This window comes from Xiphophorus maculatus, chromosome 21 (assembly GCF_002775205.1).
Source record: "Xiphophorus maculatus strain JP 163 A chromosome 21, X_maculatus-5.0-male, whole genome shotgun sequence".
Lineage (NCBI taxonomy): Eukaryota > Metazoa > Chordata > Actinopteri > Cyprinodontiformes > Poeciliidae > Xiphophorus > Xiphophorus maculatus.
The window spans coordinates 23,826,611-23,844,862 of NC_036463.1; the positions used below are offsets into that span (position 1 = coordinate 23,826,611).

General features: G+C 39.6%; 2 protein-coding genes across 6 annotated transcripts in view; both read left to right on the plus strand.

Moving 5' to 3' along the window:
* Positions 1-131: 131 nt before the first annotated feature.
* LOC111606200 (neutral cholesterol ester hydrolase 1-like) lies at positions 132-7,894 on the plus strand. The gene is given in 6 exon segments (XM_023326095.1): positions 132-636; positions 1,628-1,717; positions 1,719-1,851; positions 2,828-2,897; positions 3,179-3,350; positions 4,628-7,894. Coding segments are annotated over 6 exon segments (1,221 nt in total). The 5' UTR covers positions 132-501; the 3' UTR covers positions 5,249-7,894.
* Positions 7,895-9,040: 1,146 nt separating this feature from the next.
* The window catches only part of LOC102230681 (tumor necrosis factor ligand superfamily member 10-like), a 34,127-nt gene continuing 24,915 nt past the window's right edge, over positions 9,041-18,252 (plus strand). For 2 of the 5 annotated variants that reach the window (XM_023326096.1, XM_023326098.1), the window contains exons 1-2: positions 9,041-9,509; positions 9,790-9,902. The gene's annotated coding sequence lies outside the window, so the exon portion shown is untranslated. The other 3 variants (XM_023326097.1, XM_023326099.1, XM_023326100.1) reach the window with 2 other exon arrangements.

The window sequence follows — 18,252 nt, forward strand, 5'->3', positions numbered from 1 at the left end:
ACATTTTTGTCTTTACGATGCCATGTATATTATTCTGAGAGACTTTTTGTTGGTACAGGCATTTTAATTTCTGGTTGCTTAAATCAGTCACAAACGCAGGACTGTTTAAATGATTAAAAACATTCCAATCGGATTGAATTGTGGCTTAGCTTGGTGGTTCGTTTTCGTAGCTAGCTTAGTCACAGACTAAACTAACGGCTGTTTTCCACGAAGAACTACAACTCCCATGAGCAAAAATCCTTACGCAAGGCTTACATGACTTCCGACATGAGCATTTCAAAATAAAACTTAGAGACGTTCTCTCCGTGAAAAATCTCGCTCTCGGTGCCACTTTGTGCTTTTATTTTAAAACCGGGGTCATTCCTCCGGGTTTCGTCGATCCCTGACGAATCTCCCACCCGCTCCGCTCCGCTCCCTCCTCCCCAGCCGTTGGCGACTTGACAGCGGGCAGTGCCGTATGATTCTCCCGGGCAGGTTCACTCCTCCTTCGTCTTCTGCGCGATGAGGCTCCGTTTGGCCGGGGCCGTGCTGCTGGCGGCGGCCGCCTACTACGTGTACCTGCCGCTACCGAGCGGCGTGAGCGAGCCGTGGAAGCTGATGCTGCTGGACGCGCTGTTCCGGAGCTTCATGCGGGCGGTGAGTGGCGGAGAGATGCGCTGAATGCGGCGGAACACCGGCGCACAGGTAGCGATCCGCCGCAGCCGGGATCAAGTTTTACAGGTTAAAGCCGCGCAGGTCAAGTAAACACCTGCTTGTGGGTTTAAATAATAAATCACTAATGCGATTTTTACTAAGTTGAGCTGTCTAAATCAAGTTTTGGAGAGATTAAAATAGAATCGCATCGGAAAATACAAAATAAGAGCAACAAAAACAACTCAACAGAGGGTTGAACGTTTTCACGCAGGTTTCACATCCATTGTGTTTCTATAAATTAAAATGTCGCTGAAAGTTTATTTAGTTTTAATTAAGTTATAAATTTGTTTATTTTAGTGATTTAATGCAAAAAGTGAAACTCATGTGGGTTTGTTTCTAACAGGGTGATTATTTTGGATTATCTGAAGCTATATTTCTAACCAATTTTTAAAATGTCGCAAAAAAAAAAAAAACAAACCCAAACAAATTAGGCGTTTTTTGTTGTTGTTGTTGTTTTTTACCATTTTCTGGTTTGAAGTGAATCCACCAGGCTATCGAAAGCATAATTTTGTCAGATTTTGGCTGTAAAAATAAAAGAACAATTAAAAATGTAGACATTTTTACAAGTTTTGTACCTCTGGTAAGGCACAGACTAACTAGTGGAATTGGCTACGTCAGAACTTCTTCAGCAAATTCCCCCAATTTGGGCATCAACTCTTTTTTGGAAAAGCTGAAATTTTTTTTTAAGAAATTGAGAAATTTTCCCATCAACTTTATCTAATGCCATACTTAAGAATACGCTTTAAAAAACAACAAAAACGCTGTTTATGGGGTTTAGTCTATTGTCTGCAGTCCGGAGTTTGAAGCTCCCCACTCTTAAATGGGTGTTATTTGTGCCACCGTTTTTCCTTCCACTCAACTTTCAGTATATATAATTGAATCCAGACTCTCTAGCATTGATCTGTTGTGAACACGGGTTGTTTGTGCATTTCAGAGCGACGCGGCCCACACCCTGGGCGTGTGCCACCGTGTTCACCTGCTGAACCGGGTGGTGTCCTGGGTGGAGGTGATCGAGGCTCGCTCCAGGTCCCACCGTCAACGTGACCGACTCCACCCTGGGAGGCGTCCCCACCCGCGTGTTTCAGCCAAACGGAGAAAGCAGGCTGAGAAGAGGAGTCATCTATTTCCATGGAGGAGGCTGGGCGCTCGCTAGTGGCAGTAGGTTTAATCCCAGATTTAATGTTTTTGTTATATTTTCACTCTAAATTAGGAATACCTGCAGTTTATATAAGACTTAAAAACAAAACATCTCAAGATTTCATGGTTTATTAAAAGTTTAGACCTAAACATCTTAGATTAGTCTAAAAATATATCTGATTCTATAAAAGAATAAAGGATGCATGACATTTCCAGATGCCAACCTTCTGTTATCTTGCTGACCAATATGTAAATTCATGTTTCCTCACATTATTTTCTTAATTCTGAGGCAAAAAAGAGTTTTATTTTTTATTTTGTTTAAAATAAATTAAAGAGTGCTCATCTTTATGTCTGTCATGACAACAAATTCTGTTGGACGATAAATGGTCCCAGAAGTTATTGCGATAAATTATAGTGTTGTTGTTTTGAGATCATATTCAAGTAATAATGGTGATAATAATGCAAAAACTCATTCTCATAGATCAATAAACTTTAAAGTTTAATGAATATTTTACAAGGGATGGAAGACATTTGAAATATCCAAAATAAATAAACAAAACAACAGATAAATAAAGTGAATAGTCCTTAAAAAAAGGATCCAGTTGAGACCAAAACTTCAGACTGAAGAGTTTTATCATCCAGGTTTTGGTAGAAAGAGAAAAATGATAAATTATGCAAATGGAAATTATTGAGCTTGTTTTAATTTATTATGTGATCAATTGATTTATTGCTATTGGATCAGTCATAGTCATTGTAGGAAACAACATGCTGTAGTTTTTCCATGATTTTTCCTTGAACAAAGTAGAGATGTTTATACTCTTATTTTCCATGAAATATTCCCTCAGTGTTGATAAATTACCTCATTTTTCTGTTTTTATCCATCAGCTGTTCCTTTACATGCCAGGAAATGTCAAATTATTATAGAAAGCACTTAGTACATCTGTCATTTACACCACAATGTTCCTTGTTTATGAATTTTACCGTCTTTGTTTTGCAGAGATGCGCTCCTATGACCTTCTCTGTCGGAAAATGGCGGAGGATCTGGACGCCGTCATAATGTCTGTGGAGTGAGTGTCGGGAGTTAAATCAGCAAACCCACCCAATTTATTTTCTTTTTCTTGCTAACGGCAGTGCTGCTGTGGCTTTCATGAAACAGGAAGTTTTTTATGTAAACTTCACGGTAGGTTTGTGTCCTGTCCGACAAACAGAGGGTTCGTTCAGTTGTCATGGACACGGTTGAACTGATGAGACCAGTGAGATGATTTCTGCCCAGAAACTGGAATATGAGCAAGAAAAGTCCGATCATTTAGACTTTAAATGCTGCCATGTTGTGTTTATCCTGTCATAGTTACCGCCTTGCTCCCGAGGCCGTGTTTCCGGATCAGTACCACGACGCCGTGGCAGCGTCGCGGGTCTTCCTGTCCGCTGAACTCTTGCAGCAGTACGGCATCGATCCGGAGCGGCTCTGCGTGTCTGGAGACAGCGCTGGAGGAAACCTGGCTGCTGCTGTGGCGCAGGAGGTGAAAAAACCCACAAATATTACAAAGAGGCACATCCACGTTTTAATTTATCTCTTTATTAATTCATAATAGAAATAACTGGAGGTCCTACACCCCCTCTTTCCACTAACACTGCAAATAAACAATTTCTAGACAAATATTTTTGTCTAGTTTCTAGTGAAAATTTCTTAGTACACTTGTTTCAGCAAGAAATAGGAGCTTGTTTTAAGTCAATGATTCCTTAATATCGATTTAAAAATTCTTGTTCCATTAGCAGATAAATTCACTGATAACATGACATTTTTACCATGTGATATGTGAATTTATCTCTCAAAATTCAGGAATTATTTACTTAAAATAAGCTCCTGTGTTTTGCTGAAAAGTTACTTGTGAGTTAGTTTTGTGTTATTTCAAGTGGGACTCAGCTTAGGTTGCTAGGTAACGGGGCTTGGGTTGCTAGGTAACAGCGCAGTGCCTGTGGAATGTGACTTAACTGTCGAGTTAAAAAAGATATTTTTCCCAAGTCACGAATAAAATAATTTGCCAAAGGAACTTGTACTTTTTCATTGATGTTAAGGGATTATTTACGTAAAAACAGTTCCTATATTTTGCGGAAATGTTATCTATAAATTAGTTTTATTTCAAGTGTACTAAGATATTTTCTCTAGAAATTAAACCAAAAATATTTGGTAAATAAACCTTTTTAGTTTCTTCTGTCAAGTCGAAAACTTTAAAACAAAGCTTGTTGCTAACTAAGTTAATTAGCACGTGTAGTCAAACATCAGTATTGGTATGGCTTGAAGATCTATAACTGAAACTCATGTTTAAATTGTAACATTTAAAACTCACTTGCTTGCCTGTGAACAAACTTGACCAATTTAGCAGCAAGCAAAACTAAAGTGGAAGTGCTATGATTTGTCCCATGTGAGGACAAATGTCCTCAGTTTGGTGATTTGGTCTCAACTAGCCCTTTTATTGATGGACAATTTTCTTTAGAGACTCTATTATTCATTTAGCAATTTCTGTTTTGTTTATTTATTTTGATTGTTTAAAATGTCCTCCTGTTCCAGTGTTAAATGTTCGTTATAATTTAAAGTTTATTGATCCTTGAGAATGTGTTGTTGCATTATTATTATTATTATTATTATTATTGTACCATTCCCATCACATTACTTGGAAATTGTCTCCAAACAACAATCGCAATAACTTCTGGGTGACATTTGTTACCGCGACCGGCCCGTTTCAGTTTGGGTCAGGAATCTTCCTCTAAACTTGTACATTTAATTTTGTCCCTGCAGCTCAGCCTGGATAACTCTCTGCAGGTGAAATTCAAAGCCCAGGCGCTGATCTACCCAGTGCTGCAGGCTCTCGACTTCCACACGCCGTCGTACCAGCAGAACCAGGCCGTGCCCATCCTCTACAGGCCTTACATGGCCCGCTTCTGGCTGCAGTACCTGGGCGCCGACTCCTCCCTGGAGCCCGTCCTACTGGTGAACAACCACAGCGCTCTGGATGAGCGGGCCATCAGCGCCGCCACCCGCTCCAACCTGAACTGGACCGCTCTGCTGCCGGCCGAGCGCAAGAAGAACTTCAAGCCGGTCGTTAAGGAGAAGGGATCGCCAGGCGTGGTGGGCGCGGTGCCGGGGCTGATAGACGTGAGGGCGGCGCCGCTGCTGGCGGAGCAGGAGGTTCTGCGTAAAACGCCCAAAGCATATGTGATGACATGCGAGTTTGACGTTTTGCGGGACGATGGACTGATGTACGGCAGGCGGCTGCGGGACGCTGGCGTTGAGGTGACGAGTGACCACTACGAGGACGGTTTCCATGGCTGCATGGTGTTTGCGAACCTGCCAATGATGTCGAGTGTTGGACAGAGAAGTATGAGGAACTACATTCGCTGGCTGGACCAGAACCTATGAGCAGGACTCCACACATATGGGAGCTCTTAGTTGAATTTTTAAAAATTGTTGTAAAGAAAACACAAAACAAAACAAGCAGTAAACATCTTTACACTGCAAAAAAACCCAATTATCCAGTATTTTTGGTCTAGTTTCTAGTGAAAATTTCTTATTGCACACTAAATAAGATAACACTAACTTGAGAGTAACTTTTCAGCAGGAAATAGGAGCTGGTTTAAGTCAATAATTCCTTGAAAAAGTCCTTGTTTCATTGGCAGATAAAGTGAAATATTAGAACTAGAACCTTTTCAACAATATTTATATCTTGCTGGAAGGTTATCTTTAGCTTAGTTTTGTCTTATTAAGTGAACTAATGTATTTAACTAGAAACGGGACCAAAAATACTTGGTCAGATTTTGTGTTTTTGCAGTGTAAACAGACATGATGATCTGATTTACTGCTTCAGAAATGCTTTAAAAAAACTCACTGGATCTGAATATTTTATTGAAAATAGAGAAAAAAGATATTTATGAAAAGCAAATATTATTATGGGGGAACATTCTGAGGGGGGAAATATATTTATGGCTTATTTATTTCTTGAAATTTCTAAAGAAAAAAAAAAGAACACTTTTTTTTATGTAAGCTAATTTTACACTGGATTAAAAGAAAATGAATTCACACATACTTAATAAAAAAGAAAGTCAGCCACTGGACAAAACGCATAATGGATCAGTGTTTTACTTTAGCGTCTGCACAATTTATAAATTTGTACTTTGGCACATTTTATTTGATATATTTGTTAATTAGGTCATTTATGTTTATGATTTATTTATGTATTTTATTTAAAGGGTTAGTGTTTTTGATTAATTGACATTTTAGTTGGACACAACAAGATGCTGTACAGGCCACAAAGCAGCTGTTTGCAACACCTGAGCTTATTCAAAGTACTTTTTGCAATTAATTAAATTTGTTACATGTGAGACAAACACATAAATTAATTATATAATTTAATGCAGTAAATATGGCCACTTTTTGGCTCCTGAAATCCATAAACATTGAAGTACAAAACATGTTTATCATGATTTTTTTGTTATTTATTTTTATTTATAACTCAATTGGGAGGTGAGTTATAACCTCACCTCCCAGCTTAGAAGTTGGTACAAAGCATCTTCTAAGCTGCCTTGTACCGTTCAGAGTTCACTTCAGACAAAACGTTATACTTTAAACGTTCGGATTTTACGCATCGTTACTGTTAAACTTGTACCAGACGGTAAAGTAGTGAAAGTTCAGAAACAAAATGGTTATGGTAAAACCAAGTAAACACTTATTCAAGCAAAGGCTACTCAAACAAATAGCTAATACCAATTAGCTATTTTAGCTAACTTGTAACCCAGCTAACTCTAATAACTACATGACCTAGCTACTACTAACTAACTGTTCACTTGTGGGAATGTAGGTAAACGCTTCTTGCAGTGTAAAAGTCCTTGAAGTGATCAGCTATGTTAACTAAAGGTTAACATTTATTTTAGCTTGCAGCTAAATAATCCAACAACTACTAAAGCTAATGACAACTCATGGGAGTAACGTATTGGGCTAATGACTACTCAAACTAAATATTATTTTAATTAAAAGCTACACAAACTAATACCTAACTAATTGAATTGCTAGTCAGGGTTATAGATAGGTAAGCTAACAGCTAAACAAACTAAAATGTAGTGAAGCTAATGCTGTGATCCATCGGAAGTTGGAAATTTCAACTTCCGAGTTGGAAAAATAAACTTGAAAGCCCCCCAAAGTTGGACTTTGTTGGACAATCTTTCCATTTTAGCTAACAGCAATTTAGGCTAATAGCAACTCAAACTAACAGTTGATAAAATAATAGCTACCCAAGCTAATAACTACTCACTCTTGAAAGTATTAATGCTAACGCTTAGTTAAATTTTTAGCTGCTTAAGCTTACAGTGATTCAAGCTAATATCTACTTAAGCTATTCTGCTCAAGCTAACGTCTACTCAGAGCTACTTAAGCTTGATGCTGTTTAGGCTAGCTACTTCTTAGGCTAACTTAGCATCTACTCAAGCTGTCAGATTTTTTAAATTAACAGCTGGAAAACAATTGTTCAAGATAATGACTGATTAAGCTGATTGTGACTCAAGCTAACAGCTATTAATGCTAAAAGCCTAGCAACATTTAAAAGTTCATCATTTGAAAGAACTCAAACTCTACTCCTAGATTAAGGTAAGGCTATATTTATTTTTGATTTTTTTACTCTTTACTGATTTTATATGAAACATTTGTTTATGTTTGTCACTGTTTTCTCGTCTGTGTTGCTTTGGAAACTGTATTTTCAGTAGATCTTACACTTAAAACCATATTTTTAAATTTAATGAGGCAACAACTCCAAGACTAAAAAGTAATGTTTACATAATAAAATATGACATTCCTTTCATTTTGTTCAATAAGCCAGAAAGCATTTTTTTAAAGAATACATCATGATTTGACTTTTTGCCAAAGCAAAATGTAATAATTCATACTGAAATAAAGGAACATTGCTTTCCTTTTTAATTATTATTCCACTGTTTAAAAATGGTCTGCAGATTGAAGATGATGCACTTTGTAAAAGTAAAGCTTTACATTTTGAATAAAGCTGCTTCCAGTTTGAAGAACTTCGACCTAGTCCTTAACAATGCCCTAAGAGACTGCAGAGGTTTGCTGACACATGTAACTAGAAGTCAGCGTGAGTTATGTCTGTGTGTTGTAGTAAAAGTATGCCAGAGTTCACAGCTGTGTATACTCAGCATTGTGCAATACTGTGTGTGTCCCTCTCACTCCGTAACGTGGAGATCGCTGCACTGCAGGGCCAAGATGATGGCTGTGAAATCTATTAGTAGACTTCTGTACCGCCATGAGAGAGCAGATCCCCGGTGGGCTATCATGTTTCCTTTCTCCTCCACTGCTGTCCTAAAAACGAATAAAATAAATGACGTCGGCTAGCGCCTGACAGACACGGCTCTGGCTGTCGGCCAGAAGCAGAACCGATGACCTGATTGTGGTCGTTACTTCTCCAGTTTTTGAGGAATAAGCAAGATGGGAGTTTCTTTTCTGAGGGAAGAAGTGATTCCAGACAATCAAGTTTATTTGAACAGCACATTTTATACATATTGCAACTTTTATTGTATTTGATGATAATCAAAAACTAATCATTGCAAAAACAAAAAAAAGCAATTTCTAACCAAGTATTTTTCTGGTTTCTAGTGCAAATTTTGTAGTACACTTGAAATAAGACTAAACTAACTCACAAGCAACTTCTCAGTAAGAAATAGGAGCTGCTTTTATGTAAATAATTCCTTCATATCGGAAGATAACCATTTTGAACAATGAACTGAAGGAGGAAAAAATAGGAGTGAATTTCTACCAAAAACCTCAGATATCTTGAGATTAATTTCAGACATTTTCTATATAAAAAAACCTGGAAATTTCTGATTTGAAAAGTCCAAAATATGCCCAACATTTTATTTTGAGATTGATCTCCAAAATGTTCTATCAATAATAAGGAATAAGGAACATTTTTGGATTTTTTAAAAACTTTTTTCTGGAAGACTTCTGAGATTAATCATAGTCAGAAAATTTCTAAAGATTTTCTCTCTGTAAATTTACTCCTTTTTTTCTTCTACCAGCAATATTTCTATTCCTAGTTTGCTGATATTTTTGAATCATGACATTCTGAATAAAGTAGATCCTGGTTTCAGTTAACAGACGATGGCGCCAGATCGCTCTCTGGGTGTTATTGAGCAACAGTTAAAATTCTGGTTGCGCAGACTTAACTTATCACTCATGTTTCTTTTATTTCCACTTTTATTTGGAAATTCATGAACACAGTTGTGTTTTTCATTTGTAAGTTATATTGCCAGAAATATTGGAGGCTAATAAAACCACTGTGCAGATCAGGGGTTTGTTGAAAAGGGACTTTTTGTCCTTTCATTGGTTTCTAAGACGCTCTTCTGCAACTTGTTCTTCAAGTTGAGGCTTGCAGAGAAACAGAAAGCTGTCAGGCGGATGGAAACGGGATTTCAGATCAAGTGACGGAAAGTTGGCAGTGAGGTGAGGCGACCTGCCCTGTAGAACCCGGCTGCTAAAAGGCAGGTCTTCGTCTGAATGCAAGCACACCTGCAGTCAAAAAGCTTAACCAGACCCGCCCAAGGAGGAGGGCATCTCAGAGTTTGTTTACCTGGATCCCATGAAGTTGGATTGGTGCCCATCAGAAGTCGGATCTCCGAAGCAGGTATGTGCACAGGGAGGTGGAAGGGCTTGAGCCCTTAACCCCATGATGCTCCAAATGCCCTTTTTTGAGTTGCATCTGGAACGACGCTGAAGTTAGCTTCCGATTGTAGCTTCCTACAAGGCTGAACATGCTATCTGCTATATAAAGTACTGATTGGTAGTTCAAGGGTGTGTACATCTGAAATGTTTTTTTTAGCTCAGGGTAACTCAGTCCTGATCTTTCAATAGTCCTCCTGATCAGATCCCTGACAAGGATTCTCACGGCCATTTTTCTTCTTCAGTCGCTCCCTGGTTTTCCTCCTGTTTGCTGCCGGACTCTGGAACACGTTCTTCTGATTCAGCCTCAGTGGGAGTCGTCTCTTCAAGACGTCTTGGCGGACTGGACTCTCTACAGGTGGGGGGGACTAAGTTTACATATAGTGTAACGGCCGTAATTGTGTAGTGTCTCTTTAAGATACTTGAGTATTGCTAATGACGTCACAAGTATGCGCCATGGCTTCTCTGTAGAGAGAGTGGGAGAAACGTGCTAGACGGACATGTTAGCTTTCTTTAGTAATGTTACCGGTTGTTTGGACGCTGCTCATCTTCATGTCTGATAATGTAGCAGCCGTTCAACCGGCTTTGTAAGGTTGGTGAAGAGAGTTTATTAAAGGACAACACTGTGAAATTCCCAGTACCACACTAGGGGTTGAACGACTACATATTTTTTAAGGTCGACTACATCATGATAATAGTCGAGTCGATGTCGACTAGTCGCGGTGACGTCATAGTGACGTAAGCGCAAAAACCCTTCACAACTACTTGGAGGCTTTATTAGCTATTTTCACGGCAAATATTAACCCCCCCCCCACACACACACACACACTCTCCCCTTCTCCTGCTTTTACTAAGTCTATTATGGAGATTCTTCGTGAGCAGCGGGGAAAAGTTTGTTGCACAAAGTCGGGTCTGACTTTTTTTTTCTAAACACCGGCTGATGCTGATGATCTCTGGATAGTTACTATAGGAGTCAAATGATCACACTGACTACATGGAGCTTTTGGAACATCACAAGCCAAACCTGTTATGAACGGATCCCGTTTGGTTACAGCTGAATTCAACGAAACCACCTGCTTCTCCTCCGCCCGATGCGCGGCAGGAAGCTCTGCTGACTCACAGATTGAACGATTTAAGATATTTTCTAGTCAACGTCAACATGATAAAAGTCGAGTCAATGTCGAGTTGACTAGTCGTTGTGACGTCATAGCAACGCAAGACGCAAAGCTTTGGAGTAACGTAGAGGCTTTATTACCCGTTTTCACGGAAAAATACGGCATTTACACAGAACAGCAACAAGTGAAACAACAAAACATCGGGATAGTTTATGATAAATAATAAGTTGCTGGGAAACCAACATTCAAAAAGGAAACGCACATCTTTTAGATGGCATGTAAAAACAATAAAAAGAGGTGGCACGGGGGCCGGGGGGTAAATAAAGTTCACTCGCTGTCAATATTCTCTTCGCTAAGAGTTGTTGGGGTTTTTTCTTGGTTGACATGTAGGAAAACAAGGGCATCAACATGAGCCGGATGAAGGCTTGCCCGCTTTCTCGTAATGGTATTCCCAGCGAGAGAGAAAATCCTCTCGCTGGGAGTGCTGGTTGCCGGAACAGCTAAATATTTTCTGCTGAGGTTTGCCAGACTGGGAAATCTGCCCTGGTTGCTGGCCCACCACTGCAGCGGGTTCGCCATGGTGGGGATCTGCGGTAGCGAAAAAAAATCAAGGATTTCTTCGGCAGCAGTGGTGCTGTGTGCTGCTGATCCCCTGTAACTCTGGTAATGTGGCCCAAAAAGTTGCAAAAAATCTTCTTCACGTCTGACTTTTTTCCCGGTCACCGGCTCGCTCTGATCGGGCACGTCCTCCACCTCCTCCCCTTCCTCTCCTACAGCTATAAATAAAATAAATAACGCTAAGTTCATAAATTTTCACTTCATTTGGACATTATAGACTAAAGTTATCGTAAACTGTTCAACCTAAATCAACAGCTGTCATTACCGCAGATCTTTATTTAATCAGCAACATAACATCATAATGTATTAGTTAGATCGTCGTGACAAAGACACTCACGAGCCGGCTAAGTGACATCCTTAGCGGGAAGGGGGCGAGTTTTAGACGGCTCGTGTTTTGTAGTGGACTGCAGCTGCAACTCCATCTCCTTTTAAAAACACTGTAAAACCACAAATATGCATCCATCTACATATCATTTAAACTAATGTATTAACTTATTTTTCTTGTGTCTTGTGACCTATACTGTGCTGTCAGATCAGCACAGGCTGTCACCACCGGCAATCACATGACTGCGACTAGTCGACATGAAATGTAAAAACTCGCGAGACGTCCTAGAGTCGACTAGTCGACTAGTCGACTAATTGGTTCAACCCCTATACCAGAGTGGTTGTGAGTTTTTGACCAGGCTGCCGCCTCCTCTCCTCCCTTAAATACAACCCATGCGTTACAATAGGGATAGCAGAATGCTTCACCCAGGACTTTAAAAAAACGCTCAACTATGGATAATTTCTCTCGAGGTCTTCTAAGATATTTTATAACTGATGTCACAACTATTTTGTCCAATGCTGCGTTGTCTGACATCATTAAACTACATACAACCAGGCTGGATCCCCTGAAAGTTTTACAAATAGCTTCAAATATCTTCTGGCTGTGAACTGAGATCGTAATTGGGTCGTCGTCGTCGATTTCTTCCCCCTGAACTTCAGCCCAAACTTTCTCCAGGAGGCGATTATGAGTTGTATGAAAGACCCGAAGAGAGCAGTGAAAGGATGAAGTTTGAATGGCCTGGGCAATCAAAAAGTGAATCAACAAAGACAACAAATCTTTTTGGCCTTGTAAATGTGAAGCGTATTTCAATTTCTCCTCCGAGGAAGATGACATCCTTCCGTCTGACGGAGTTTGTCCCTCAGAAGAATCAGAAGAATGCTCTGTAGAAGTCAGTGGAGATGAGGATTTATTGTATGCTGGATGCACTTTAATCTCCTGTGCCCCTGGATGTGCCACAATATAGAGCCCTTCCTCCAGCTCTAATTCCTCCACCTCCAAATCTGATACCTGCCCTGGAAGGACAAAGCCCACCCCAAACTTTGTCTTCCTTTTGAACACCTGTACCTGTAAATCCCTGGTGGACTGGATCTCAGGTACAGTGGTTTCCAGAGCTTCGATATCAGATTCTTCATCTGGAGGAATGAAGGGCTCCACTGCAGTGGTTTCATCAAACCTTTCCTCCACTTCTGATTCTTCTTCCTGCAGAGCCTCCGTTGACAGGATCTCTGCAGGAATGAAGGTTACCATTGGTATAAATGTTGTTGACTCCAATTCCTGTATCTGAAAATCTCTTGGCCTGATTTCCAGTTCAATGTTTTCCAGATGTATGATGTCCGATACGTCTGGAGAAATGAAAGGCTTCAGAGCAGGAAAGCTCTTCTCCGTGGAAGACGTTTCCTGCTTGTCCGGTGTCTTCATTGGCGTAACCTTGGATGAATGCCTAGAGAACCTGTTGAAAAATCCCCTAATCTTCATCCTCAGGGTACTGAAGGTGGCAGCCTGGGTTTCTTCAGATTTATAAATAATCTTATTTGCCATAATAGCTCTAGATGTATCGAATCTTCAGGTTTTTCGCTAGGAGTGATCCTGGTTCTTCGACAAACAAGTGCAAAGTGACGTTCAGAGAAAAAGGACGAGCAAATACCCAACCTGACGTATGACGTCCGTTCATACGTCATAGGCATCAAACCCTCCCGCACAATCGTCTGGTGATCGTTTTTTTTTTTGTTTTTCTTGTCTGATAATCTCACGTAATAAGTCATGTGACGCTGTGACGTCATTCTACGCATGTGGACGATTGGCAGTAAACACCTTAAAGCCTCTTTATGGAACCGGCAGCTTTATGAGGAAGTCCAGCAAATGTGGAGGTTCAGCTACCAAATGTTTTATAATCTAAAAAACAGGATCTAACCAGCCGAACTGTCCTGGTTCTGATCTGAACAGAACCCCGGCGAACCGGTGGATGCCTTAATCTGCATCCACTATGATTACAGGAGGAATGATGAATATTGTACATTCAGGATTATTTTTCTTTAAGAAATTAAAAATGTGGAAATGGTTTATACACATGTACATTATTTTTGTTTCCGTCTTTAATTTGCGCTGATAGCTTTTTTTCTATTCATTTTCATATATTAAACCTTCATTTCAGAATGAAAGGTTTTATTTCTTTAAAGTCTGGAAGTGAAAAAAATCCCGATTCAGTCCAACAATGAAACATTTACAGGATTTTAAAATCCTGAATTTAAGATGAAATCCTGGATAAATAAAAAAGTTGAAAATGTTACAGAGATAAACTTTAATATTTTAAATATTTTTTGTTCAACCAAGTAGTTTGTCTTTTTTATGTCACATTTAAGTAAAATTGTCTTGTAAAGTTTTATTAATACCCTTCTGATTAATCAGTTTAGAAATGTTAGTCAAAACAAACCGTTCTTATAATGGCTGACCGCTGACTTGTGAGTGAACCTGCAGAAAACCTGCAGAAAACCTGCAGGAATGTCCCACCAAGCGAGAGACATATCCGTGGTTTTCGCAATACGACCATAAAGTTATGTAACTTTTATTTATTTAATTATTATTAAAAAAAACAAAAAACATCACATATTTGATGAAGCTGTCACCATTAGGTTTGTCACAATAATACATTTTGCTGGAAGATAAATAGTTCCAGAAGTTATTAATGTTGTTTCGAAACCATTTTCAAGTTATCACTGCATAATAATGCAGCAAACACATCAGGAATCAATAAACTTCAACTTCTAATGGACTTTTAACACTGGAACTGGAAGAAATGTTAAATATCTAAAATAAACAAACAACAGCAACAACAAGTAAAATGAATTATTTAGTTTCTCTGAAAAAGAGCTAAATGATAACAAAATGAAATTTAAAATTCTTGTTCGATTAGCAGATAAATTCACTGACAACATGACATTTTTACCATGTGATATGTGAAATTATCTCTCAAAATTCAGGAATTATTTACTTAAAATAAGCTCCTGTGTTTTGCTGAAAAGTTACTTGTGAGTTAGTTTTGTTTTGTTTCAAGTGGGACTCAGCTTAGGTTGCTAGGTAACGGGGCTTGGGTTGCTAGGTAACAGCGCAGTGCCGTGGAATGTGACTTAACTGTCGAGTTAAAAAAGATATTTTTCCCAAGTCACGAATAAAATAATTTGCCAAAGGAACTTGTACTTTTTCATTGATGTTAAGGGATTATTTACGTAAAAACAGTTCCTATATTTTGCGGAAATGTTATCTATAAATTAGTTTTATTTCAAGTGTACTAAGATATTTTCTCTAGAAATTAAACCAAAAATATTTGGTAAATAAACCTTTTTAGTTTCTTCTGTCAAGTCGGAAACTTTAAAACAAAGCTTGTTGCTAACTAAGTTAATTAGCACGTGTAGTCAAACATCAGTATTAGTATGGCTTGAAGATCTATAACTGAAACTCATGTTTAAATTGTAACATTTAAAACTCACTTGCTTGCCTGTGAACAAACTTGACCAATTTAGCAGCAAGCAAAACTAAAGTGGAAGTGCTATGATTTGTCCCATGTGAGGACAAATGTCCTCAGTTTGGTGATTTGGTCTCAACTAGCCCTTTTATTGATGGACAATTTTCTTTAGAGACTCTATTATTCATTTAGCAATTTCTGTTTTGTTTATTTATTTTGATTGTTTAAAATGTCCTCCTGTTCCAGTGTTAAATGTTCGTTATAATTTAAAGTTTATTGATCTTTGAGAATGTGTTGTTGCATTATTATTATTATTATTATTGTACCATTCCCATCACATTACCGTATTTTCCGCACTAAAAGGCGCAACTAAAAACGTTCAATTTTCTCAAAAGCCGACAGTGCGCCTTATAATCCGGTGCGCCTTATATGGTTTATAGCTTCCTGTACTTATCCTACAAGGCTGAACATGCTATCTGCCATATAAAGTACTGATTGGTAGTTCAAGGGTGTGTACATCTGAAATGTTTTTTTAAGTCATCCTGGAGGGACTCAGTGTAGAGCCGCTGCTGCTTCACATCGAGAGGAACCAGTTGATGTGGCTCAGGCATCTGGTCAGGATGCCACCTGGACGCCTCCCTGTTGAGGTGATAAGGGCAGGTCCCACCGCGAGAAGGCCCCGGACCCGCTGACCCGGGAACGCCTTGGGGCCCAAGTGGCTTGTTGTTTGTGACTTCATTTGGCTGTAATCCGACAGGAATTACTTCTTTCCCCATTTCTCTCGGATTACTGCCAAATGAAGCTACAAACACAGAAGTCGTAATAAAAAAAATTCAAGAGAAGCAGGGCTGTGATTTGGTTAAACAAACAAGTTTAAAATGAAGTAAATATTCAAATGTCAATAAGTACAAAACAAAGGAAACTTACACACAATTATTATAAATGTTGTAAGGTATTAGTACCTTATAAAGATACTGTATTCATTTTAGCGGAACACTGAAACCCAAACAAAGGTCCAGATGACGGGACCAAACCCAAAATGAACGGTGGGTTCAATTCACTTTTTTTTTTTGTGGGGAAACTGGAGTGCCCAGAGAAAACCCGTAGAACAAGTGGGAAGTCATTTTACTGTAGTTTGTTTTTGTGAAAAACCCAGAGAGAAAACTAACACACTCATCACTCACCAGTAGGTAACTTAGCAGAACACTGAAACCCAAACAAAGGTCCAGACGATGAGACTGCAGCTCACTTAGTTTGTGGCATTTGTAAAGGACAGCAGAGTCTGTAATTCATTTAAAGCCAAATGTAAAGCCAGTGTGGGTTGTCTCTGAGGTTTTCCTTGAAAGCATCTTTAACCAAACTCGATGTCTTCGATGGAATCTGAAGACACTTTCCTATAATTGACTGGATAATTTCCTCAGATATTGGCTGCCCTAAATCCAAGAGTATGAGAATATTCTCTGCCTTATTCCACTTCTTCATCACGTCCTTGAAAATGGCCGTGCCCTGGCCAGTGATCTTCTCTGGGCTCATGCTGAGGACTCTACCTTCAATGTAGAGTCAATTTCTCAAACTGACAATCACAGATGACATCTTTCTGCAGGGTAGCTCAGTCCTGATCTTTCATTAGTCCTCCTGATCAGATCCCTGACAAGGATTCTCACGGCCATTTTTCTTCTTCAGTCGCTCCCTGGTTTTCCTCCTGTTTGCTGCCGGACTCTGGAACATGTTCTTCTGATTCAGCCTCAGTGGGAGTCGTCTCTTCAAGTCGTCTTGGCGGACTGGACTCCGCACAGGTGGGGTGGACTAAGTTTACATATAGGGATAGCAGAATGCTTCACCCAGGACTTTAAAAAAACGCTCAACTATGGATAATTTCTCTCGAGGTCTTCTAAGATATTTTATAACTGATATCACAATTATTTTATCCAATGCTGCGTTGTCTGACATCATTAAACTACATACAACCAGGCTGGATCCCCTGAAAGTTTTACAAATAGCTTCAAATATCTTCTGGCTGTGAACTGAGATCGTAATTGGGTCGTCGTCGATTTCTTCCCCCTGAACTTCAGCCCAAACTTTCTCCAGGAGGCGATTATGAGTTGTATGAAAGACCCGAAGAGAGCAGTGAAAGGATGAAGTTTGAATGGCCTGGGCAATCAAAAAGTGAATCAACAAAGACAGCAAATCTTTTTGGCCTTGTAAATGTGAAGCGTATTTCAATTTCTCCTCCGAGGAAGATGACATCCTTCCGTCTGACGGAGTTTGTCCCTCAGAAGAATCAGAAGAATGCTCTGTAGAAGTCAGTGGAGTTGAGGACTTATTGTATGCTGGATGCACTTTAATCTCCTGTGCCCCTGGATGTGCCACAATATAGAGCCCTTCCTCCAGCTCTAATTCCTCCACCTCCAAATCTGATACCTGCCCTGGAAGGACAAAGCCCACCCCAAACTTTGTCTTCCTTTTGAACACCTGTACCTGTAAATCCCTGGTGGACTGGATCTCAGGTACAGTGGTTTCCAGAGCTTCGATATCAGATTCTTCATCTGGAGGAATGAAGGGCTCCACTGCAGTGGTTTCATCAAACCTTTCCTCCACTTCTGATTCTTCTTCCTGCAGAGCCTCCGTTGACAGGATCTCTGCAGGAATGAAGGTTACCATTGGTATAAATGTTGTTGACTCCAATTCCTGTATCTGAAAATCTCTTGGCCTGATTTCCAGTTCAATGTTTTCCAGATGTATGATGTCCGATACGTCTGGAGAAATGAAAGGCTTCAGAGCAGGAAAGCTCTTCTCCGTGGAAGACGTTTCCTGCTTGTCCGGTGTCTTCATTGGCGTAACCTTGGATGAATGCCTAGAGAACCTGTTGAAAAATCCCCTAATCTTCATCCTCAGGGTACTGAAGGTGGCAGCCTGGGTTTCTTCAGATTTATAAATAATCTTATTTGCCATAATAGCTCTAGATGTATCGAATCTTCAAGTTTTTCGCTAGGAGTGATCCTGGTTCTTCGACAAACAAGTGCAAAGTGACGTTCAGAGAAAAAGGACGAGCAAATACCCAACCTGACGTATGACGTCCGTTCATACGTCATAGGCATCAAACCCTCCCGCACAATCGTCTGGTGATCGTTTTTTTTTTTGTCTGATGATCGCACGTAATTAGTCATGTGACGCTGTGACGTCATTTTAC